General features: G+C 34.3%; 1 protein-coding gene across 1 annotated transcript; it reads left to right on the forward strand.

The window, feature by feature from the left end:
• The first annotated feature begins 20 nt into the window (after positions 1 to 20).
• On the forward strand, positions 21 to 11,056 carry LOC126778528 (seipin). The gene is made up of 9 exons (XM_050502167.1): positions 21 to 745; positions 1,282 to 1,427; positions 2,409 to 2,493; positions 5,255 to 5,372; positions 5,763 to 5,901; positions 7,249 to 7,334; positions 8,482 to 8,563; positions 10,256 to 10,325; positions 10,942 to 11,056. The coding sequence occupies exons 1-9, from the start codon at positions 477 to 479 to the stop codon at positions 10,991 to 10,993; spliced, it is 1,047 nt and encodes a 348-aa protein (XP_050358124.1). The 5' UTR covers positions 21 to 476; the 3' UTR covers positions 10,994 to 11,056.
• The last annotated feature ends 14,610 nt before the right edge of the window (positions 11,057 to 25,666 follow it).

Consider the following 25,666-nt stretch of genomic DNA (forward strand, 5'->3'; position numbering starts at 1 on the left):
CGCAAATCAAAATGTAATGATGTGTGAAATGTATTACATGATGTTTAGTATTGAATTCAAATTAGGTTATTGTAAAAATACTAAATCAATTTGGTTCATGAACGCTAAAAACCAGTTGAATGAAATATAATTGTGAGTTTTGTGACAATTTGCATATATTTTGACAGTTTGTAAATAAGTTTTGTTTTGTACTCGCCGTTTTTATTACATTTCATTGATATTTGTACTATGATTCATGATAAAAGAAATATTAAATAATTTTTTAAAAACCCTATATCATGTTCGAATGTGAAAACCGATATCGTTACCAATTTCACCCTCCGGAACTTCTGAAGTTTATCTAACCGAATTATCATTGTTTTAAATATCAAATGGACGTTATCAGTTATCTACCCGACAATCCTAGATCCGTTTCCTTGACCGATTCATTATATGTGCGATAATATATTAAATGGTGTTTTAATTTGTGTTTAAACATGGAAGTTCTGGGTTATATGAATCCTTTTAAAGTTTATCGTGATTTCGTCCGTAACCCTATAGAATCTTTTGTAAGCGAACAGTACACGGGGTATAAGAAGAAAACAAATGAAAGCATAACGAGTGTGAAAGAACTTTTATATAGAGCTGGTGTTGTGTCTGTGTTTTTGTCAGCAATATTGTGGATTTCAATATTCTTGTATGTTGTGTTCTACTACACTTATATGCCGAATGTTACACACGTGCGACCTGTCCATTTGCAGTTCAAGTAAGTTTAGTAAACAATTATCTTATTATCTTTGTACTTTAAACTTCAATCTTTTCATTAATGAAAAAGATGATGTATAAAAGTACTCTATTACATAAATTCAATATTATTTATTCTATACGAAATTTATTTAATAAAATGTAACACATTGAATATTCAACATATTCACAACAAATATAATTGGTGATTTTTAGTTTTTTTTTTATTAATAATAACTTTAATATATATTTTTTAATATTAATAAATAAAAATTTAAAACAAATACTATATGTTAGTTAAAATTACATTATATTAAAATTACATATTACACCTACAGTGATTGTTGGTATGTTGCAATTTATTAAAAAACATGTAATTTTATATATATAATTAAATATTCTTAACTTCGGAACATAAAACGTCTTTTAACCATGCTGTAAACTTAGTGGAATCTGCAACAATAATTCTTGACCAAGAAAAGATTGGCCCTTAGGCCAGAATTGGAACATTTATAGGCTTTCACTTTACTAATTGATTTCACCTTCTACAATTTTTAGATCATGTGATGAGAATATGGGCGTGTGTTCCTTCCCTTCGGCACATGTTCAACTAACAAGACGGACTCATATGTTGATGTCTTCACAGCCATACCGAATAAAACTTTTGCTTGAGGTGCCAGAGACGCAGATTAATAAGGACTTAGGTTAAATTTATATTTGTTTAATTGAACTTACTGGCTATCTATGGTGAGCCAAAATAAAAATATGTGTTAAAATGAGCTCATAATGAAAATAAAAGATAATATTTTTAAAATCATAACAAAAGATTTTTTTTTTTATATAAAATTAGTAAATGTGAAAATACAATTTCGTTAATAATATTTTTTGTTCTTAATAATTCAAACCTGTCTTGCTTGGCGTCACCTAATTATCAGTGAAATATCACTACCAAATATTACACTAAATCTGGCTTGAAAAATGTGTGGTGTGCTTGCCTACTGAGGCAGGAGTGAGGGTCTCTTGTCCCTGTTGCATAACATATCAAATCATGCAATTGTTGGTGCATTTAGAATCCCAAATTGTTATTCTTATATGTTAAAAAAGGTATAATCCATATAAAAAGTTTATAAATTTTATAAAATCACGGGCCAATTCTACTAATAAGTTGTCACTTTATCGCAATCGAATCGAAGCTTTTTATCTGTTTTCCTATTCTTTAATTTAATTATTGACTGCTGCCATAAAAGTTAACAATTAAATTGGATTTTGACATAACGGTATATGTTATGTTTTTTTATTTCTTACCACTAGGTAAGACGCGTGAATATTAACCGATGATCGTGAGTTCAAATCCGGGCAAACACCACTGAATTTTCATGTGCTTAATTTGTGATTATAATTCATCTCGTGTTTGACGGTGAAGGAAAACATCGTGAGGAAAAGTGCATCTGTCTAATTTCACTGAAATTCTGCCACATTTGTATTACAAAAACCCGCATTGAAGCAGCGTGGTGGAATAAGCTCCAAACCTTCTCCTCAAAAAGGGAGAGGAGGCCTTAGCCCCGTAGTGGGACATTCACAGGCTGTTACTACTACTGTAAATTTTTGTAAGATTTGTGCTTCAAGTTGTTATGGTTTCATGTCAATTTCAAATTTCTAATCTATATAAATTATTTATTTTCCAGGTATGTTTATGGTATGTGCTCAGATGCGAGCTTCGGGGGGTGTGTTAGTGTCATCATCATGTAGATCGACCATGCTTCGACATCGGTAAGTATATTTTTTTTATAGAATAGGAAGGCGGACGAGCATATGGGCCACCTGATGGTAAGTGGTCACCAACGCTCTTAGACATTGGCATTGTAAGAAATGTCAACCATCGCTTACATATCCAATGCGCCACCAACCTTGGGAACTAAGATTTTATGTCCCTTGTGCCTGTAATTACACTGGCTCACTCACCCTTCAAACCGGAACACAACAATATCAAGTATTGCTGTTTTGCGGTAGAATATCTGATGAGTGGGTGGTACCTACCCAGACGAGCTTGCACAAAGCCCTACCACCGGTGAAATGTTATATGTTAGAATCATAATTATAAGACTACCTACATCAATTGAGAATTAAAAGTGAACCTAGCTTAACAATTTGGATTCTACAGAAAAGTAGCACTTAGTAGTTAAACTTTTATACAGATGTGTGGGTTTTGTAGTACTTTGTTTATTATTGTCAGCAAATAACTTTATTTCGAGTTAAAGGTCAGTCATGTGACCTGTATAAATAACTGGATCAAAAGGAGAGCCTAGACAGACGCCAGTGTAATTACAGGCACAAGGGACATAAAATCTTAGTTCTCAAGGTTGGTGGCGCATCGGCTATATAAGCGATGGTTGACATTTCTTACAATGCCAATGTGTAGCTTGGTGACCACTTACCATAAGGTGGCCCATATGCTCGTCCGCCTTCCTATTCTATTAAAAAAAAAATATATATATTATAATTTTCGAGGTATTTAAAAATTATTATCTTATTTCGAAGTATTTAAAAATTATGGGCCTTACCCATAATTGTTGATAAGGGGCTGATTAGTTAAACAATGATATGTCTTCTTCTTTCAAATGTCAAATTAATGATGAAAGAGATAAATCTGTGTTTAACAAAACACGCGATGAACAACATTTAACATAAGTAAAGCCGTTTCATTAATTTTAATACTGATCCAACCTAATGTCATTTGATAATCCGCAATTTCAACTTATGCAAAATTATCAAATATTTTCCCTTGAATAAAATGGTCTATGGATCGAAAGAAGTAGTAATCTGATGGTGCGAGGTCTGGACTATATGGTAGATGAGGCAGGAGTTCGAACCCATGAAGTTCTTCAAACTTTTCTTTGGTTCGACGGCATGCGTGAGGACCAGCATTATCTTATTGGAATAAAACTCCTTTTCGATTGGTCAAAGCGGGATAACGCTCTGATAATTTGGCGTACATTTATCCAGTTGTTCGCAGTAGAGTTCATAGTTCATAGAGCATCCATCAAGAATAAATTCGTGATGGATAACACCTTAAAAATTCAAAAAAACGCAAAACATGGGCTTTTATCAAATTGCCCCCTTGCAGCAACCGGAATAGCAGTTTGACCGCGACCTAGCCATTGCTCACGAGTATTCGAATTTCATCAGTAAACCCTATTTTCATCACAGGTGATAATCTTCCGGTAAAATCTCATATTAGCAAGGTTTTTCAATAAATTTTCACAAATTGCTAACCTCTTAGCTGATTGCTTAGGAATAAGTTAGTGAGGGACTAGTCTACTGCTCTTTTTCACTTTCCTTATGGAGCTTAGATGACAGTATTTTTCGACACTCCACGCTCCCTGGCAAGTTCGCTAGTACTTGTAAACGGATTTGACTTAACAGGCTTTCTGCAGAACCTCATCAATATCCATTAATGGTAGCCTGGAGTCCTTCTTCCTTTCCAACGTCGTATCTCAACTGCTAAATTTTTGTTAAATCAACGCCGCGCAGTGCACTCCTTCCCCTTCATATTTAATAATTTCACGGGTTGCTTGAGTGGCTGTAAATTTTTTTTCCAGTAATGCCTTAAAATTACCGAGAATTTCGTAGAAAACTGTCGTTTCTTCTCTAAAACAAATAACTAAACCAGGCTTTTTTTTTTAAAGTCGGATAGGAATAAACAAGTTTAGAGAATGCTCTAAAGGGATTATTAAGTATTGGTAAGTATAAAATAGGATTAAAATATTTACAGACTTTAAAATCTTAAATATGATAAAACGGTCATTTTTTTTGATACACTCCTATAATTAAAGTATTATTCAACTATGACAGACTGACATACACTTCCTTATTATACCAAAAAACAAAAATTTTTAACCTGAAACAAACATACACACATAACATATGCGTCTTAATTAAAAAAAAATTGTCTGGGGACATTCATACCGAAATATCGTTCACACAAAGAATGTACACGCATAGCTTAAGGAACACAAACAAAATTTGGCAAAAAAAAACTCCGTCGAATATAATGTATATTCGACGGAGTAACTTTATTCAATAATTTGCTTGCTGATATAAAAAATTGTTCGAGCACGCCTGCCTTTAAATCAAAGTTAAAAAGTTTTATTTCTAAAAATATTTACGATTAAAACAACACAACCACTTTTCAAAAAAAACACACACACATCTACACATACACATATAAAACACGTACAAACACACATACAACACCAAAAACATTATTAAGGAATTTAAAAAAAATCTATTTTTTTTATTTTTATTATTATTTATTTTTTGTTCTTTTTGTTGTTACTTTCGAGAATATCCATTTCTTTCTCTGGTCATTGATTTGCACTGTATTTTATCATAACATTACATTTGTCAATAAGATTAGTACGATACGATTAGATTGTCTACCCCTTTTTACTGTGTGAAATTTATTAAATTGCTCTTTAAGTGAACGGTAAGTTCTTTGAGTAAAAAAAAAAGATCTTTAAACTTATTGCAGATCAAAATTACATCAGATAATGCGGACATTAGTTTACGCGCCGCTGTTAATATCAGGTTTTAACGAAGAGAAGCAATTGATTCAAGTGGAACTGTTCAGTGACTTCGAAGATGATCAGGTATTTTTATTATAAATTGATATATTTTGTCGTAGTTCGCTACTTTCTTAGCTACAGGTACATAGTACCTGATGAGTGGGTTCGCCAAGTGAGTTGGGACCGCCAAACAGCAATACTATCATTGTTGTGTTCCGTTTTGAAAGACGAGTGTGTGAGTGAGAACCAATAGGCACATATTAGTTCACAAGGTTGGTTGGGTATTAGCGATGTAAGGGGTGGTAAATATTTCATGCAGTGGCAATATAAGCCCATTTGCCAGTCTGCCTACCTGGTTTCAATAAAAAAAGTATGCGGTTAAAAAGGATAGTCTTTATGTCAAAATAGTTTAGTTTAAAGTTTTCATTAGAATATAATCAGCGATGATGTATTTAAATATATATATAATGTCAGACACATCCAGTTACGGACGCGTATGTCGAGGTACAGTCGCGTTTCGTCCAAGTCTTATCTTGCGAACTTCAGATCGAAGCTCACTTCACGGGACTACGTTACGCCATGTACTACTGGCCGAAGACCTCCGCGCTTATTGGTGAGATGATTTAGTAAGCATGCAATCCATTCATTCATTACATTCAACTAATATTATAGCAGCGGAAGTTATACTAAATGTACACCAAATATTGGGTTCAGTTCACACTGTTTGGGGTTACCCGGTAGTATTGGTACTGTGAGACTTTAAAATAAAACCACCGAGTATGGTCTGATTGAAATTTACAAAAACTTATTTAGTACTTTAAAAAAAAACATTTTTATAGCTCGATGTAAAATACATGTAACGCCATCTATTGACGAAAAGATAAATTGAAATGATATTTGGCATAATGTATTTCGATCTTGAACACACACATTACTGGGAAAGTTGGATGTATTTATAATAATGTACTAATCTATTAACTATTTTAGTTTAATGGACGTTTTTTTGGGGGAATGCTAGATATATTTTGGATATATTAATTTAACACAAACACAATAAGCCAAAAGTAATCATAATTATTTAGGTAATTTGTGTGCGTAATGTGCATCTATATAAGTATGTATTTACAAAAGAAAAGTGTTTGGTTGTTGTTTGGTTTCCATAGTACAAGCTCTGCTTAGTTTGTAATAGATGGCCGTGTGAATGTCAGGTGTTCTAGAATTGAAGTATAACTCAACATTGTAAAAACTAACAATTATAATAAAATAAAACATTGTAAAATTAATAAAAATATTGAGACAATAGGACACATCATAATCCTTCCGTATACAACAATGTTTAGTATTGTTATGTTCCGGTTTGCTGAGTGTTCAAGTATAACTACAAACACAAGGTACATACATATACAGGATTTGAGGGTTGGGTAATATTTCTTACATTGCCAATATTTATGTATATGGACAGTCAGATTGCCTAGCTACTTTCAATTAAAAAAAAAAAACGAAGTTGTTATAATTTATGATTTCTTAATCTTAAAGCTGTAAACAAAAATGTTACATTATCAAAGTCAAACGGTTTAAGATTTTTCATTTGAACGAGTTACTGCAGTACATATTCTAAAATTATTTAAAAATCTTAACGATAAAAAACTTTATAACTTATGGGATATTTCAGTGCATCTAATCAATAGCCTATATGATATCATTGTAAAATGTTAACTTTGTACATATTTGTCATTATTCTAACTCATTAATTATATTTTCAGTTATTTTTTTCACTTTTTTATATAACCCATCACTATTGGCTTTGTTCATTAAATGTGAAGTTAAAAATTGGGTTTTTTTTCATCGTGTGATCTTTCTAAGAAGGTTTTTATAGATAGATATATGTATTAGGATAATGTTTAATTAAATTCGATTTTATTATTAAAATATTTTTTTTTAATACAAATTCTGTTTTCAGGTATTTCTTCAAATTTATTCTTCGTATCACTTATCTTTATACTGAGCTGGTACCACTTACAGGATGGTCTCCCTGATGTCTTAAAGGTAAACTATTATATTTATATATTACATTAATATAGTATTTCATTATAATCTGTGGTATATTTTATTGTTTCATACGTCTCGCTTACTTAAAAGTCAATATATAAAATGGCGTTACAACAGACTAGATTAAAATAATTGTAAGTCTTAAATTATAAAACATCACACCAAAATTATTTCCAATGTGACAAAGTGCAATTTCATGGAGCTGACTATTCATAAACAAGTTAAAACTGAATATAACTCGAGTATTGTTATTTGTTCGTCGGCATATATTTCATCATTAAAAGCCGAGATGGCCTAATTTCACTGAAATTTTGACACATGTGTATTCCACCAACCCGCATTGGAGCAGCGTGGTGAAATAAGCTCCAAAACCTTGTCCTCAAAAAGGGAGACGAAGTTTTAGCCCGGCAGTGGGATATTTACGGGCTGTTACTGTACTATATATATTTTATCAATATATATGTTTTATTTTGTTTATTAAATAAGACCTGTTGTATTTTTCTACGAGTGAAAAAAATGTTACGTTTTATTATTAATTAGCGCTTGGCCCGCGTCATAATCGAAAATAAAGTTAATAAAAAGCCCAAAATATGTTAATTATGTCATATTTTATGTGTGTGATAAAGCGTGAAGTAACAAATATTCACAACACAAAACCTTTACAAACAAATAGTCATATTAACTTAAAAAAAAACAGACAGTTATTTTGAAATCACAGACAGACGCTTCAATTTTATTTATTTGTGTAGATATTATAAAGACGAAAGTGATTCTGTCTCTCTGTTAAGATTTCATGCTAAAATACTGAACCGATTTTGATAACATTTGGTACGAAGCAAGCTTAAACCCTAAGGAAGTACATAGGCTACATTTTCACAACTAAATCTTGCCCTCCCATACTAACTTCGCCGACATTCAAGATGCCATTTTTTTGCGAATCCATAATATCGCTTCATTTCAATGACAAAGTTTATTTGTCTTTACTCCTGTGGTTGAAATAGGGTATAAATAACATCACGCGTCTGGGTGGGTCCCACTGGGGGCGCAGTAACGTTTGCCGCTTGCTAAATGCCGGTGAAACTGCGCGCAAAAGCTAGTTATATATAAGTGCAATCAACATTCTCATATATATTATTCTTTCCAGAACAAATTGGGATTAGAGATAAAGAAAGAGAAAGAGGAAGAAGATAAGAAATTATTTGGAAAAATAAAATTGGAACGAAAAGGTAATATTAACTTTTAATTTTACGTCCACTTCTTTGTTAGTTTTGTCAAACCTACATTTATATCTAGACATTTAAGGCGCTGGCCTAGGAGCCCATTTAGCCGGAGGGCCATAATTTTACTGTAACCGATTCAAATTTGGGGCCTCAATTGTCAAAATTCCCATTAACTTATAAGCAGCAGCAAATCTTCAAGTACAGTATGAGTTTTATATTAAACAATAATATAATGATAATAAATCGTAACTAACTTCGATTATTAAACATAAATTTCTCGTCTTTGGTCAGTTCAACAAAATGTATTATGTTTTTCTATAAACAAACTCTCATTAGCCGCTCGAAGTTACGAAGTTGTTATAATTTGAGTGTAACATGCTCTGTAATATTGTAAGAACCGCGATTACATACATTTATTATAGAGCTTAACAGGCATGAAGTAATAGGTGACGCCTAACAAAATAGACGAAATTGTGATGGAGAATAATCATTTATATATTTGCTGTTACGACAGCGTGATGAGGTACACGAGACTTACGTTAGTAGCAATACTACTAAAGTCTACCGCGGCTTCAGTACCAGACATCTTAAAATAATTGAATGTCCTTCACCAATAATTCAGCAGGCCTGTGAGCTGTTGTAGAGGATTAGGTATTACAAAGCATCGAACTGATAAAGGTGATCCAAGAAAAACGATAAATTAAGAAGTAATTCCAAAAGAGAGAATTTGGTAAATTATTTTGAGATATAAACTGCTAAAATGACCAAACCCAGAAAACAAAATGGAATTGAGTACATTACTTGTACGCTGCGTAAAATGCCTTGAGTACAGCGAAACAATGACAATAAATATTTATTTCGACACATTGAAGGTTTATGTGCATCAAATTACACACTATACCTTATTGCCCACATCGCTACTGCATTTTCTTACAAGCTAACCTAAAAATGTATAAGCAAATAGATATACAGGAAAGTAAATAAATAATAAGACCATCCCGATCCAGACCGATTTCGGACACGGCGGCCAATCTCAAGAGAGATTAGCCAACTGCGCAGGAGATATTATAGTGCACTGTATGTGTGCAAACACAGGTGCACTCTCTATTGCCTAACTCTCATAATCCGATGGGACGGCAATCCGACACGACCGGAAAGAGTTTAGGTGCAGGACCAACGGCTTTACGTGTTTTTCGAGGCACGGGATTTTATACACTTCCAACTTCCAGACCCCGGGCTACTGATAATTTTTTGACAGAAAAACCCAATAACTTTTTCATTGGCCTGACCTGGGAATTGAACTCAGGACCAGGTCAGCGGCATTATATAGCCACTAGACCAACGAGGCAGTCATAAATAATAAATATATAAATAACATTATATATATAATAAAAAACTACATTACGTATAAATAATCCATTTGTTGTTCTATTCTAATAGGCATAATATTGATATTATTAAAAGCGCAGTACACGAGCGCAGCTGATTTTATCTTCATTATGCGCATTATTTTTATAATGTCGACAATTTGTGTTGCCACATGTGAAAATTCCATTGTTTCCTTCGAAAAAGGAAGCCTTAGACTTAAGTCATTAATTAAGAAGTGATAACGGTACAACTGAACGCTAACATTCTATACTCGTATTAATACTATTAATACATTTATATTTACGTTTTTAATGGGACTCATTGTTTCAGACTCTTTTCCCTTCATCGAAGAAGAGACCCTTCTAGAAGAGTTCCAAAAATTAGAGGAGAAGAAGAAATCGTAAGTCATTTGACATAATTGAATCACATTAAAACAATTAGTTTTTTTTTATTAAGATACACGAGAAGGAAAATTTGCAATGTTTTTTTTTCTAATCTTTTGATGATAATTTATCAGAGATACAATAATTATAATAGATATTTTGTAAGTATTTTAAATCAAAGGAATTTTATTATTAATAATAAGGGCAATATTATATATCTTATATGTATGCAACACAGCAAATGAAAATCCAGAAAAACTGCTGGGCAAAGGCTTTTGATAATAAGTTTTGGTGCCCGCCGAATTCGAGATGCATAATTATACCCACAAATTAATCACATTAAATTTCAATGGATTTGAACATACAATCTTCGGTTAAAAGAGGCCATCGATACTGTTCTTATCCCAACTGTGGGAAATTTACAGGCCTATTACAAATAGGTCAGCTTGGTGACGTTTTTTGCGTTTGTAGTTATACGTACAGTGACTAAATTTGAAAAACCTCTTCAAGCTGTTTTGGCTATACGTAATGCTTCAAGGGATGACGTCACATGGCAAAAAGCAATGGCGTTGTATTTAGGAGAACGTATTTTATATGTAATTGTTAGTTTATTATGTATTTTTTATTTTGTAGCTTATCGCCGGCTGAACGAGGACGGAAAATTGTATCGGAGAAATTAGATTAAGACTGATAATATAAGACGATTTATTTTTATATGTTTTAAACGTTAATAAATGGGTTGTATTGATTTTGTTTTTTTGTTAACTGGGAGTAGACTATGCTAGTCGGTTATATATGTCCAAAGATGAAAGTTTTAAATAATATAAATGGTTTTATCTAGATTCTATTTTTTTAAATTGTTTTAAATTAAAGTTAAAAAAGTATAATATAATAATACAGTGTGACAGCTAACGTCCGCCATCTTGATATCTGGTGACGTCATAATATAGGATACAATGACAGATTTAGAAAAGTTATTAATTTTATCGTCTTCTGTCTATTTGAAGTTTTGATAAAACATTAATTAATTTAGTAATTTAGCTGGTTAATTTGTATATTAAAATGAAAATTTCCAAAGGCCATGACGATAGAAAATGTACATTAATTTTATAGTTTTTATTTTTATTTTTGGTATGTGTTTGGGGCTAAGGTGTAAATGCAATTGAATCCAGCTGCTCAAATGTAGATGTCGGTTCATGAATATTTAATCACCATGATGTTCGTGTTTCCTTGAATGCACAGTAAAAGACGAAAATTCTTCACCAACAGAATCAATGTCATACTAGCATTCTATTGTAAACTTGCCTAATTATCATAGGAAATAAAATCTAAAAACGCATTCCTATTTGTATCGCCTGTGGGGATTCCCCGTAAGTTTTGTAGCAGGCAAATAAAATTGAACCTTATAATTAGATAGAAATATAATGTTTACAATGGACGCTTTAATAACTTTGTAAAGTAATATAAGCTTTATAAGTAGACTTGACTCCTTGCAGTGTAATGTACTTAGAAATTCTGGTATTTTAATATTATGAGGCCAATTTATATTTTGGAAATCTTGTTCAGTGTTAAAAATTTCACCGCCCAGATAATCTGCTTTATATTCTACTTTCAGCGTGGCTTGTATTTTTAGATAATTATATATTACATGTGGACATATAAAACTATTATTTTTCATAATATCTTGTCAAACTAAAGTAATCTAAATGTTTTATTAAATAAAATATTGTTTCGGTAATATACTTGTTTTATTTTGTAAATGTAATTCATAATTTACTATCACTTATCCCTATTTTATTGCTGTTTATAATTGAAGCTCGTAATTTTGACGACATTTAGTTTCAACAAGAGTGCTTTCTACTTATACAACCCATGAAACTATGACTTCAGACTGGTAAAGCTAGAAATAGGAAATCGATATTACGACTGATATCATTTGACAAATACCATTCAAAATGTTCGAACGCTTCTCCGAAAATTGGAACTTCAGAATGGATTACAAAAAAACCCCCGAAGGTGAAGGCGTCACGGGATCGCTTGTGCATACTAACGCCGCAGTATGCACAAGTCACGGTATCCTAGTTGGGTTCCCTTCAGAATGGACCATGTTAGCTGAAGTATAGCCAAAATTTGAAAGAAATAATATTTAAAATATGTTATTCTTTTGTGTGTGAAATGATTGTTAGTCATATACAAAATAATTTTCACAACCTGGAGTTAACACTAGAAAATAAACCAAAAGACTGGGTAGGTATATTTTATTATTATAACGATTTACAAAACATAAATTCAACATTTAAAACAATTCTTATTTTATTAGGATAATATATATGATAATTCTACCAAATTATCTTGCATTTAAAACTATTTTATTAATATTAGATTTAAGGTTTGATATATATCTATATCACCTTTTATCGGGTTCTCTTTGTGCAGAATTGGTATATTCTACTGTACCTAAATTGCCTTGTAAATAAATAATTCAATTTAATTTTTTAGAATTATTAATTATACTAAATGCTATGGGTTAATTATTATTGATTTTTTGTTCATAATTATTATAATCTTTTTTAATTTTTAAATCAAATTCGTAATTACATAATGAACATGAACTAAAAATAGTACAAGTTTTACATAACAATAAAACTTGTATTATTGAGCAGAGACGATGCACAGCATCCCAATAAGTACTTCTGGTGAGAGACTTCTATGAAAGCAAAACGGCTAGCTGCCACTCTGGGACCAATCAAATGGTGGGGAGCGGACGTGACGTCACATCCCCACACTAAATACCAGAACCAGGAAAGGGAAGTATACAACGCACTCTCACGGATGCTATAATATAAGAAATGTGAATTTTCATTGTTTAAAACTTTTCCAAAACCACTGATTTATGCAAAGAGAATAGTCGGATACGCCAATTTCTCTTCTAAGCTCAAAAAAGCCAAAAATTTTGATAAACTAACTCCATTTGGATGCTTAAAATCGAAATTATGAGTCTCACATAGACCCAGACACACCTCACCACCAGACACACACACCTCACCCATCTAGACCCGCTTGGTCTAGATGGGTCAGGTGGTCAGCAATCTTTGTTCAGCTTCAGTCTAAGACTGTATTACATCTTCCCAGCCCCAATTTTCCAGACGAAATGTTCCATGTCTTGAATTCGAGGTGGTGGCACGCCCGTAGTCTGATCTATTAGCACATGAGGTAGCTGTTTGATTTTCAAAGGTTTGCATAAAGCTCGCCTGCGTAGATCCGGAAGCCAAAATACTCTCTTCCACATTGGTGCTACGATCAAAAATATTCCCTGTGCGTTATTGAGATGTTGCAACAAGCGTGGCATGAGACTCGATGGAGGGAATACCCAAGCTAGTTGAAACCGCCATGGACGACTGAAGGCGTTGCAAAACAGAGCCGAGGAGTACTGTCAATTGATCGAGACGTAATTCTGTACGACTCTCGTTTCTTTCGTCGCAAACAAATCTATTTGTGGAACTCCAAACCTTCGAAATCGAGTACAGGTTTCAATAGGCAACACTCGGACTCTCGTTTCCCCCTCGATAAACGATCGGCGATGTCGTTGAATTTTCCAGGAATTTATTCGGCTGTCATCGTGATATCCCACTTGTCTAGGTAATTTAGAAGTTGGTAAGTTTGGTTGAGAAGAGCCATCGATCGTGTTCCGCCTTCTTTTTGAATATATGAGACGACTGTTCGATTGTCTGATTGCAAAATCAGGTGACGGCCGCGAAGTTTTAATTTGAAATGTCTTATGGCTGCTATTATAGCAAACATTTCCTTGCGGTTGCAATGCCATTGCATCTGGTCTGGTCTCCACTTGCCAGTCACTGTCTGATTGTCCATTTGAGCTCCCCATCCAAAATCTGCAGCATCTGTTGTTAAAAAATGATGAATCGAATCCGAATGCAACGTTGTTTGTGGCCGTGATTTCTTCAGGGTTTTGATCCACCATACTAAATCCTTCATTGCTGTTGCCTTCAAGTTTATTTCTTTCATCGACTTTCTTCTCGCTAGTATCCGAGACTGTAGCTGCAGTTGTCGGCAATGCAATCTCCCTCGAGGAACTACAAAATTGGCAAAATTTAGCGAGCCCAAAATAGCTTGCGTTTCTCTTAATGAGATTGTTTGTTTCTGGACCAGGCGATTTGCAATAGACAATATCTTCTCCATCTTTTTTCTGGGAAAGCATTTGAAATTTGACTTGGTGTTGCAAACACTTTCTAGGAATTCGACTTCCTGAGTTGGTCTGACTACAGATTTCTCGTAGTTTATGGTCCATCCCAGTGTCTCGAGTTTTGTTATTGCTAAGTATACTTGGGATTGAAGGCATACTTCCGATTGATTTACGATAAGGAAATCGTCCAAATAAATGATCACCCTCAAACCTCGATTGCACAAATGCTGTGCTACCCAGTTGGTAATGCAGCAAAGTTCTTTGGAGCGCATGATAGACCGAACGGGAGACAAGTCATCTGTAGAACCTGTCGTTTGTAGACTAGTCGCAAGAACCGTCGATGATACTCTTTTATCCTCACATGGAAGTAGGCTGACGAGAGATCGATCTTCACCATCCAATCGCCCCTCTGTAGAAATTGAGGTATTTGGAAATGCGATATTAGTCTGAATGGTTTGTGTGCAATATACTGATTAAACCACTTCAGATTGAAAATTGGCCTGTTTGAGCCGTCGTTCTTTTTGACAAGAAATATTTTGACAGAAAGCTCCCTGAGCCCTGGGTGATGATGACTGACCACTTCCAGAACTCTTTGCTCCAGTAACACCTTTATTTGATCGGTTATTTCCGATGACTGTGGAGTCTGGAAACGATCGAGAACCTTTGTTGTTAGATTGGTCAACAATGGTTTGGAGGTAAATGGCAGACGCATTCCCGTAATCATATCGAGAAGGGCCTTCCGAGCTCCAAGCATCTGCCACTGCCTTCGATACGCTCGAAGACAGCCCCAATAAAATTGGTTGTGGTGTGGCCGATAGTCATTTATCGTATTGTCTCTTATTCTGCTGCTTGTCCATCCTAAAGGGCTTTTTACTTTTGGAGTTTTATTTTTTTATTTTATTTATTTAAGATTCACCAGTGGTAAATACATCAACACGTACAAAGGTATACAATTTTAATACAACTTAAAACTAAATGCATTACCTATTAAGGTGAATACCACTTGCAAAGATAAAGTTGGAGATGACAAACTTATAAATAATTAATTGTTAGTAAATCAAGGTTAAAAATGACAAGAATTAACAATAATAGTAAAATAATAAAATACAAATATAAACAAAATAAATTAGTTAGCTGACAATTTTGACAATATTTTTTTGTGAAACTTGTTTGATGAGTCTCCAAAAGGGTCTAAAACAGCACTGTGCTCATTCAAAATTCCACATATGCGAGATACAGGTGAATTGCTTCCTAAAACAGTTTTGCGGAAAGGTCTTACTAATGGTGTTATTGGTTTACGTGGATATCTAATGGGAACATTCAATTTAATTTTTGATATCAGAAACGAGTTATCATAGTTGTTGTTAAGTGTTTTATAAAGAAATTTTAAATCCAACAAATCCCTCCGATCACTTAGTGAAAGAATTTTGAAAAATTCCAATCTTTTTTTGTAAGAAGGAAGTATTTTCCCTTTACCTAACGAGAAAGTAAGATGATAAAGAAAACGTTTCTGTATCCTCTCAAGTCTTAGGCAGTGTGTTGCATAATGTGGCCTCCAAACAACGCTTCCGTATTCCAGTATACTCCTGACTAAGCTATTAAATAAAATAATTTTTGTTCTAGGATTTCGAAATAATCTTCCATTTCTTATTACAAAACCTAACATTTTCGAGGCACGGCTAATTACACCATCAATATGAGGTATGAAAGTTAGTTTTTTGTCGAAGATTACTCCCAGGTCTGAAATTCTGTCCACAGATTTAATAGGGGCACCAGCTATGTAATAATTCGTTTGAAATTCTTTTAAACTCCTGGTGAATGATATCCATGAACATTTTACTGAATTAAGTCTCATGCCGTTATCATTACACCAATGGTATAATCTTGTCAGATCATCTTGTAAAAGAATAGTGTCATTTGGTTCTTCAATCATTTTAAGAAGTTTGACATCGTCAGCATACAGAAATGGTGTAGAATATTTAAAACAATTAGGCAGATCGTTTATGAATATATTGAAGAGCAGCGGACCCAGGTGTGACCCTTGTGGGACTCCAGATTTTACATCGCATTCAACCGATTCATAACCGCCGGCAACAACATAAAAATGTCTTTCTGTAAGATATGATGCTAGAAATCTCAGTAAAGATCCGACAATACCATAATTGGACAACTTCAAGACTAGTACTGAACATGGAACCAGGTCAAATGCTTTACTTAAGTCTGTGTAGATAACATCCACTCTCTTGTTCCTATCAACAGATTCAAATAAGATTTCGGAGTAATTTACTAGATTTGTGCATGTAGATCTACCGGCTATGAAGCCATGCTGGTGGGTACTAAGAAAACATTTAACATGACTGTAAATATATGGATATATTAGAGACTCCAACACCTTACCAAAGATAGAAAGGATTGAAATAGGCCTATAGTTTTTTACATAATTTTTTTCTCCACTTTTGAAAATAGGGACTACTTTCGCAGTTTTCCACTTAGAAGGAAATATTCCGGTGACTAATGCTTTGTTAAAAATAATTGTTAGTGGTACAGCAAGACTTTGGGCACAGTTTATAATAAAATTAGGCGGAATATTGTCAGATCCAGAACCCCTATTTATATCTAAATTCTTTAATTTATTAATGACTTCGGATTCATCAAGCTGGATCAAAGGTAGGCTATTATTGCAACTGACTGTAGCATCCATGGTTCGCAGTATTTTGTCCATATCGTACTTGCTCTCGTTTTCTTCATACAGCGAAGAGAACTGTGACGCAAATAGGTTACAAATTGCTAAGCCATCAGACGCTACAGTTTCATCATTTTTCATTAATGTTGGATAGGTGTTAACATTTTTATCGCGTTTGCTTTTCATATATGACCAGAAAAATTTACTGTTGGATCTAATCTTTTCTTCTGCAAAGTTAAGATAAGAATTGTAACACTCAATAGATAGTCTATCGCATCGTTTTTCTAAGAGCGTAAGTGACAAACCATCCATAGCATTTTTGTATTTTTTAAATTTCAATCTTAGTTTTTCCTTTTCTCTTATTCTCTTTATTAGAGTTTTGTTGAACCAAGGTGGATATTTTAATGATTTTGTTCTTTTGAAATTCGGCGTGTAAAGTTCTATAGAATTATATATCTTCGTATATAGGTAATCAACCATTGTGTTAATATCATGAAGCTCTGCAAATTTTTCACTCCAGTCTATACTTTTAAGAAATTCATTTATAGCTACAAAATTGGCCTTAGCGAAATTATATTTTTTGATATCTTGATTAATCCTCAAGTTTTCCTGCAAATTGTGTGTTACGACAATATCAATATTAAGGGGTGGGTGTAGTGGATCAATGCGAGTTAATTCTTTAGGGGCATTATCTACTGTAACCGTTAACGATTCACCATTAAAAAACACTAGATCGAGTACTTTATTTTTTACATTCTTAATGCGATTCATTTGACGAAGACAATTAGTATGGGAAAAGTCTATTAAAGATTGAGCTAAAGTAGTCGTATGGTAACTATCATGGGGACCATCAGCCAAGTTCCAATCAATGCAACTTAAGTTAAAATCGCCAATTATTAGTGTGTTATATTTCGTTTGTTCTGTAACACGATTAAAATTGTCCATAAATGTTTCCAAGACTTTTTTATTAACTGGTGGAGGAATGTAGGTTGCGCAAATAGCAATTTTTATAGATGGTTTTATTTCTAGAACGATCCACAAATCCTCACAAGAACTATCCCAGTGGACCATTCTTCGAGAAATAAGTCTATTGGACACGGCAACCAGCACTCCTCCCCCATGTTTTTTTTTAGAGTTATACATGTCTCTATCCCTTCTATAAACATTATAATTGCAGCCAAACATCTCACAATTAAGAATGCTGTCACATAACCAGGTTTCTGTGAGTATTATTAAATCATACGTACAACAACAAATATTTCTATATAGATCATTAGTTTTTGTTCGTAAACCTTGAACATTTTGATAATAAATATTTAATCGATTGAATTTTACACAACTGAAATCAAGTTAACATGCAAAAAGTAGTATGACTAATTTAACTTATCAAGACAGTCCATGTTAAATATAATTTTGTAATCAGAATTATCGGTTTTTCTCACAAATATACGCCCATTTCGTACCCATACGTGTCTGTACTTCAATTCCTTTGCCTTGCGCCTCGTAGCTGCATGTAGTAATTTATTGGCTGCAGATAAATGTTCGCATACATATACTGGCACAGTATTTCCTCCAATACCTAGATGAGAACTATTTAATTTTGCAGTTGGATATTTCTTGTTAAATTTTATAACTGCTGCCAATAGTTGATCACGAACAGATGGCGAATTTAGTTGTAAGATAATAGATCGCGGTCGCGTTGAATTACGATTCATTTTTGCAGTTCGCGTACAATTTTGTATGTTGCAATCTTCAATATTAAAGCCAACAGTATTGGATAATTGTTTTACGATACTTATTAAGTTCTCATTTTTAGACTCGGGCACACACTGAATTTCAATGTTATTTGCTCGCGCTCTTTGTTCCATTTGATTAACTTTGTAAGAAAGATCCAAGACAGCGGACTGTAGTGACTGGTTCTCATGTTGCAGTTTTAGAGTTATTTCGGAGTATGAGTCTAATTGTTTCTTCATATCATCATATTGATTACTCATAAATGATACTGATTGTTGTAGATCTTCAATCTTAATTTCTAAGTTTTTTAAATGAGTACTGATGGAGGAGGTGATGGTTTTTTTAATGTTATCAATTAGAGAAGATATTTCTTTTTCAATTACTTCACTAATAATAATGCGAACCTGCTCTTGAGTGATTGATGCTGTTTCATTTGGTGACGTTGGAGAACTAAGTGCCTGTCTTTTGTGCGATCTTTTTGTGACATTGGTTTCATTTATAGGGGCATTACTGCGATGATTACTTGACCGTACTGGTGTCTCATCACTTCTAACGCCTTTTGGTTTTGTTCCGCAACATTTCGGACAATTCCAATTATGACGAGTTCTTGTATTAAATTCAATACCCAAACAACCACAATGATATGAGACGTTACATTTTGAGCATTGAACGTATTCATCATCGCCTATACGTGCATTGCAACATCCCCAAGATAACACTGTTTCTGTCATTTTTCAATGAGGAATACTAATTAGTGATATGGCAGATATTTTAAAATAAAGAAAAAGTTGCGGCAGGACTGGGGATCGAACCCTAAATCTTGGGAGCGATCAACAAGTTTCGCACCGCTGGACCAGCCGATTGCTAGTGGAATCGGTGAATTTCTGCTTTAGTTGCTTGTACTCGTAAAGTATGATTGATATTATATTTGTAAAAGCGGGTGGTGTTGAAAAATGAATCCAATAGACCCACACTCTTAACTTTGTTTTCACTAGTTGTTGAATAATAAGTATTAAAGTTTTGATCACTTTTAGGTCTTTCTACACTAAGTTTTGTCACTGAACATATAACTCACCAACTATCTTGCCAATTTAGGGGCGAATATATCGATTGACAAAATTCTATAGGGGCGAATATATCGATTGACAAATGTTTATAGCTTATTGATTAAAAAATGCGATTGATGATTAAAAAAGTTATATTCTTGCCTTGTCGAACCCGTGCTGGTTCTAGTCTTTTTTGCATTCTGGTTATAAACTCTTGATCGAAAGGGCGGTTTACAACTTTCCATAGTAATATCTGAACTATTGATACTTTTAGAGGATTAAATAGAAGACTTGATATTACTACTATTATTTCTTCCTGAATAAAACCATGGACGCAACCACTTATCGATACCACCTGTATTCTGAATGTAAATCCGAAGTTGATCTTAATCAAAGAGACTAGAACTTAGAACTCGGAGGTATTTTACGCAAACCCTTGCGAAGGTTCTTGTTTGACAACTCGTTCAGGATACGCTCCCGACGATTTTCAATATATTCGGCCCGTTTGTCAAAAAAATTAGTTGCAGACAGCACCGTGTCGACGGAGGCCGCCCAATCAACTAAATGTTGCAATGTTTGGTTAAGCAGCTCACGCTGTGTAATTAACGCATTACACATGGCCGCCAGAGCTTTCTCTGAAGAGGCTAAATAATCTTTGCCTTTAAAAAATTGCCCGAATTCATCATATACCTCCAGGTCCATAAATCCCGGGGAGGCAATGTGCGTTTTTAGAGGGTCAGCATAACGTACATCTTTCCATGAAAGATCTCCGAATCTTTGTAAATTTTGAAGAATTCTTACATGCTCGGGATCGGCCCGAGGCACCTTGGGCTCTTTAACTGATGTATGTAATTAATCCTAAATTCAAAAGAGTATTGTTCGTGCCATCTGTGCCAGTTGTGACAGTAGGTCTTTTCAAACAAAAAGATGTTGAATCTAGACCTGCAGCGGATTCTAGAGCAAGAGCTACCTGCTCTTTGTTGAGATGCTTGGTTGTTATCCGGAGGAAGCGAACTCAATAAATTATTCGAAGTCATTTGCATGTAAGATGAGGGTTGATAAATATTTTGCAATAAAATATTGGTTAACTCACCGATCCTGTTTGTCAAAACCTCGAGTTTATTTGAAGACTTCTTCCGTTTCCTTTGTCTACCCTCTGACTCGCTATCAGAGGAATTTGAAGAAAACGAATTTGACTCGCTTTGTTGTATTGTTTTCTTAGACGCCGGGTTTAAAACCGGCGAATGTGTAGACCGGTAACTACAGCCAGCGCCTTGCTCAAACCCAATATGGTCCAAGTGCACATTTTCCACTTCACTTTCACTACTCATAATTATACTGGATCAAATACTTGTTAACACAGTTTTTTTTAAAAATAATCACTACAAGAACCTCAAAACACTTTAAGAATAGATGTTTACACTAAGAGAAGTAACGACGCTATGAAAGCAAAACGGCTAGCTCCCACCCTGGGACCAATCAAATGGTGGGGAGCGGACGTGACGTCACATCCTCACACTAAATACCAGAACCAGGAAAGGGAAGTATACAACGCACTCTCACGGATGCTGTGCATCGTCACATGCCAAATAATATTATAATTAAACACTTGATCGTAATTTGAAGCTTACTAGATTGAGAGTGGCTCAGTTGAGTTCCGCTTTTTCTTCCCTCTCTTTCACTCATTATCTAGCTATCTCTCTCGCTCGTCTCCTATCAGGTGTCATGGCACCCTCAACTTGGAAAGTATTGATGCGTTTTACTAGCCATTGGCGTCAAAAATTCCGCTTAGTGCAGTTGTCTTAGACAACTACTGATTGTGCTAATTGTATTTAAATAATAAGTGTATGAAATAAGTTGGTGTGAATACTTCATCAAGCAGTAAGTCAGATACTTCTACAACTGTGTTAATACTTGTTCAAACTTATAGTTGGTTGAGTAAAGTATTTTAAAAAATAACGGTGTTACCGTTCGACTTTACTCTAGGTTAAATGCAGAACTTATTATTAAATAAGTAATGCGCAGTGTGCGAGTAATTGTTATATTGCTTGGACGTGTTTCATTGTTTTTATTATATTGTGAGTATCGCTTATCAGTTCTCGGAATTGTTTGCTAACGGCCGGTTCTAGTGGACTGGACCGGTTAGTGATATTTAGACCTTATCGCAATGAGTGTGGATCCAATCTTGAGTGAAGTGGGAGAAGTATGCGAGGAAGAAATAATAGTACCCTCACCAATTATTGAATACGGCGAAAAAAGACTAGCTAAAAGAAGCAGGGAAGATGAAGGGGATGAGGAATGGATTGAAATCAGAAATAGAAAAGCAAGGCGAAGGGAAGTGAGGGGTATTATAGATATTTGCATTTCCTCAACAAATATTTTACCTAAACAATTTGCTTTAGCCAAAATATTCAGGGATCAGGGAATTACCGACATAAGCCGTGTTAAATATATAAACCCATATAAAATAATCGTGGAGGTAACTAACGTGTGCAGTATGGAGAAATTAACTTCCTGCGAATACCTTCTCGGGTTGGGATGGAGATTTCAACGACCGATGGAAGTTGCTCTTTCCTATGGCGTTATCAAACATATAGAGCTGAATTTGTCTGAAGAAGAATTGCTAGATACGATCACTAGCGTATATGAGGTAGCTAGTTTGAAAAGACTTAAGCGTCGGGCTGAAGTAGAGGGAGGTTGGACAGACAGTGAAGCAGTCAGGCTTGGATTTAAAGGGCCATCTTTGCCTGCCTACATACACATTTATAGCATGCAAGTGAAAGTTGAGCCCTATATGTTTCCAGTGACGCAATGCTCTAGATGCTGGCGGTTCGGGCATACTATTAAGATGTGTCCTACGAAAACAGTATTTTGTCCAAAGTGTGGTGGGAAACATGATAACTGCCCAACGACAGTGTATAAGTGCATTAACTGCTCTAAAGACCACATGGCGTTAGATCGTAGCTGCCCGGAATATCGTAGGGAAAAAAAGATACGGGAAATAATGGCCGAGTTTAATGTCTCATACCGAAAAGCTATTACAATGTATGTTCTGCCGCAACTTAATGCAAAGGAGGCTACGCTCCCAGCGAACCAAAGTTATCCTGATCCTCGTGCCCCAACGCCGGCACCTACAAATCATCATTCCTCGGCGAAATCTACCACAGAAGCCCTGACGTATGCACAAGTTGCATCAACTCGTGCGAGGAAGACAGAAATTACTAATAAAGTAAAGAATAGAAACACAAGTGACGCTAAAAAGAAGAACAAAGAAAAGGAAAAAAAACAAGAACTGGAAGCAAACAGCGATGAAGAAAATATGATGGTTACAGACTCCGAGGAAAGTGTGTCTTATTATTCGAAAAGGGAAAAGAGTAGGCAAAAGGGAAAGAGACTATCAAGAGATATACCGTTTACTTGTCTAGTTAAAGAATTTATTAATATTTTTTGTAACAGCAATATTTCAATAAATGATAAAATAGAAAAGTTAGCAAAATTATGTGTCGAGTGGATTATCTCTTGGATATTACAAAACATCTCAAGTTTGCCTTTTTTTTCAAGGATTAATATTTAATTATGAACAGTATTAATATTAATATATTGCAATGGAATGCACAAAGCTTAAAACCAAAAATACTTGAGTTGGAACAATTACTGTGACAGGAAAAAATACATTTTGCTTCATTGTGTGAAACGTGGCTTAGTTCAGTAAATACATTCAAACTTACAAACTATAATATTTACAGGTTGGACCGGGATGACTCTTATGGGGGTGTCGCTATAGTGGCTCATAGATCCTTTAAAACAGAGCCTCTGTCAATTCAAAGTGGAAACATAGCCATTGAGATTATTTCTGTTAGGGTATTGAACTATGAAAGATTAGAAAACATAATTTCAGTGTACTGCCCCCCGAGTGCTTGTACAACAAACGCAGATTGGGATTTTATATTCTCAATTTCTCATAGAAGGACTATAATACTCGGTGACTTCAATGGACACCACCCAAACTGGTCCAATAAAACTGACGTCAGAGGAATGCAAATATTTGACGCACTAATGGACCATGATTTTGTTACGCTTAATGATGGTAGACATACGCGCATAAAACTTGCAAATGGTGTATTACAAAAGTCGAGTCCTGACATCTCTATAGTTTCGTCGGATATTGCATTGGGGTTCTCCTGGAATGTTACCAATGAATGTCTAGGCAGCGACCACCTCATCATAAAATTATCAACATCTTCTAACTATAACCCTATATTTAACAAAAAACGGAATTACAAATTAGCAGATTGGGAAAAATATAGGAAATCGATAGAAAATGACCTAGTACAAATAAGTTTGCCAGTTGAACCTCAAAAAGCTTACGATGTTTTTGTTAACATAATTAATAAAGCTGCAAATTTATGCATTCCATATACTAAGGTATGTGTCAACCCTAGTCCTAAATTTGTCACAAAAACCTACTGGAAACCGGAACTTTCTAAAGCCGTAGCGGAAAGGAGACTGGCATTATCAGAGTTTCGGAAAAACCCAACACCTATTAAATTAGAAGAACTGAAAGCCAAAATATCTGACGTTCAAAGGCTCATTAGAAAAGCAAAGAATAAGGAATGGTGGGACTTTTGCTCTTCAATAAATGAGGAAACTTCTGTTAATCAAATGTGGATGCGAATGAGATGGATAAAAGGACACAAATTTGCTAAGCGAATGGTGGGCAAAACTGTAGCCGAAACGATGTTAAATAACCTCACACCCGATTTTGTTACTCCATGCCACCCTCGCTGTACATCTCGAAACTTAAAATTAGAATCCATCATTTCGACACATGAATTAGAAAAATGTTTAAAATCTAAGGACACGGCACCAGGTTTAGACGATGTCTCATATTCAATGATTTTTAATTTACCTACTATAGGAAAGACTACGTTACTAAAAATTTATAATATGTTCCTCAATAGTAATATAGTTCCTAATCAATGGCGATACATTCGCATACTTCTCATTCCTAAGCCTGGCCGGGACTGTACCCAAGTATCATCTCTTAGGCCAATATCCCTGATGTCATGTATATGCAAAATTTTTCATGCTATCTTAAAGAATAGAATCGAATGGTATCTTGAAAAAAATCATATATTTTCCGAACAAACAAAAGGGTTTAGAAAAACCCGCTCTTGCTTAGATAATCTAACAGACTTCGTATCTAGTGTACAAATTGGATTTAGTAAAAATCTAATGACAGTGGGGTGTTTTATAGACGTAGAAAATGCTTATAACAATGTTGATGTTACATATCTTATTTGTAAATTAGATCAATTAGGTGTAGGCAGTATGCTTTGTAATTATTTGTGGGATTTTTTACATAAACGATGTCTGATTATTGAAGGCCAAGACTTTAAAATTGTAAGATGTACGGGAGTAGGCCTTGCACAGGGAGATCCTATATCTCCATTACTATTTAATGTTGCAACAATTGATACATGTGATACTATTAATTCGATGGATTATATTAGTTTTTCGCAATATGCCGATGATTTTGTAATATTTACTTCTTCTGATAATTTAGTTGACATTCAAAGCCGATTACAAGCTGCTTTTGATTGTATAGCCAAAAAATTCCATGATATTAATTTAGAAATTTCATCAACAAAAAGCAAAATATGTATTTTTTCAAGAGGGCACAAATTGCACAAT

Source organism: Nymphalis io, chromosome 26 (assembly GCF_905147045.1).
Source record: "Nymphalis io chromosome 26, ilAglIoxx1.1, whole genome shotgun sequence".
Classification (NCBI taxonomy): domain Eukaryota; kingdom Metazoa; phylum Arthropoda; class Insecta; order Lepidoptera; family Nymphalidae; genus Nymphalis; species Nymphalis io.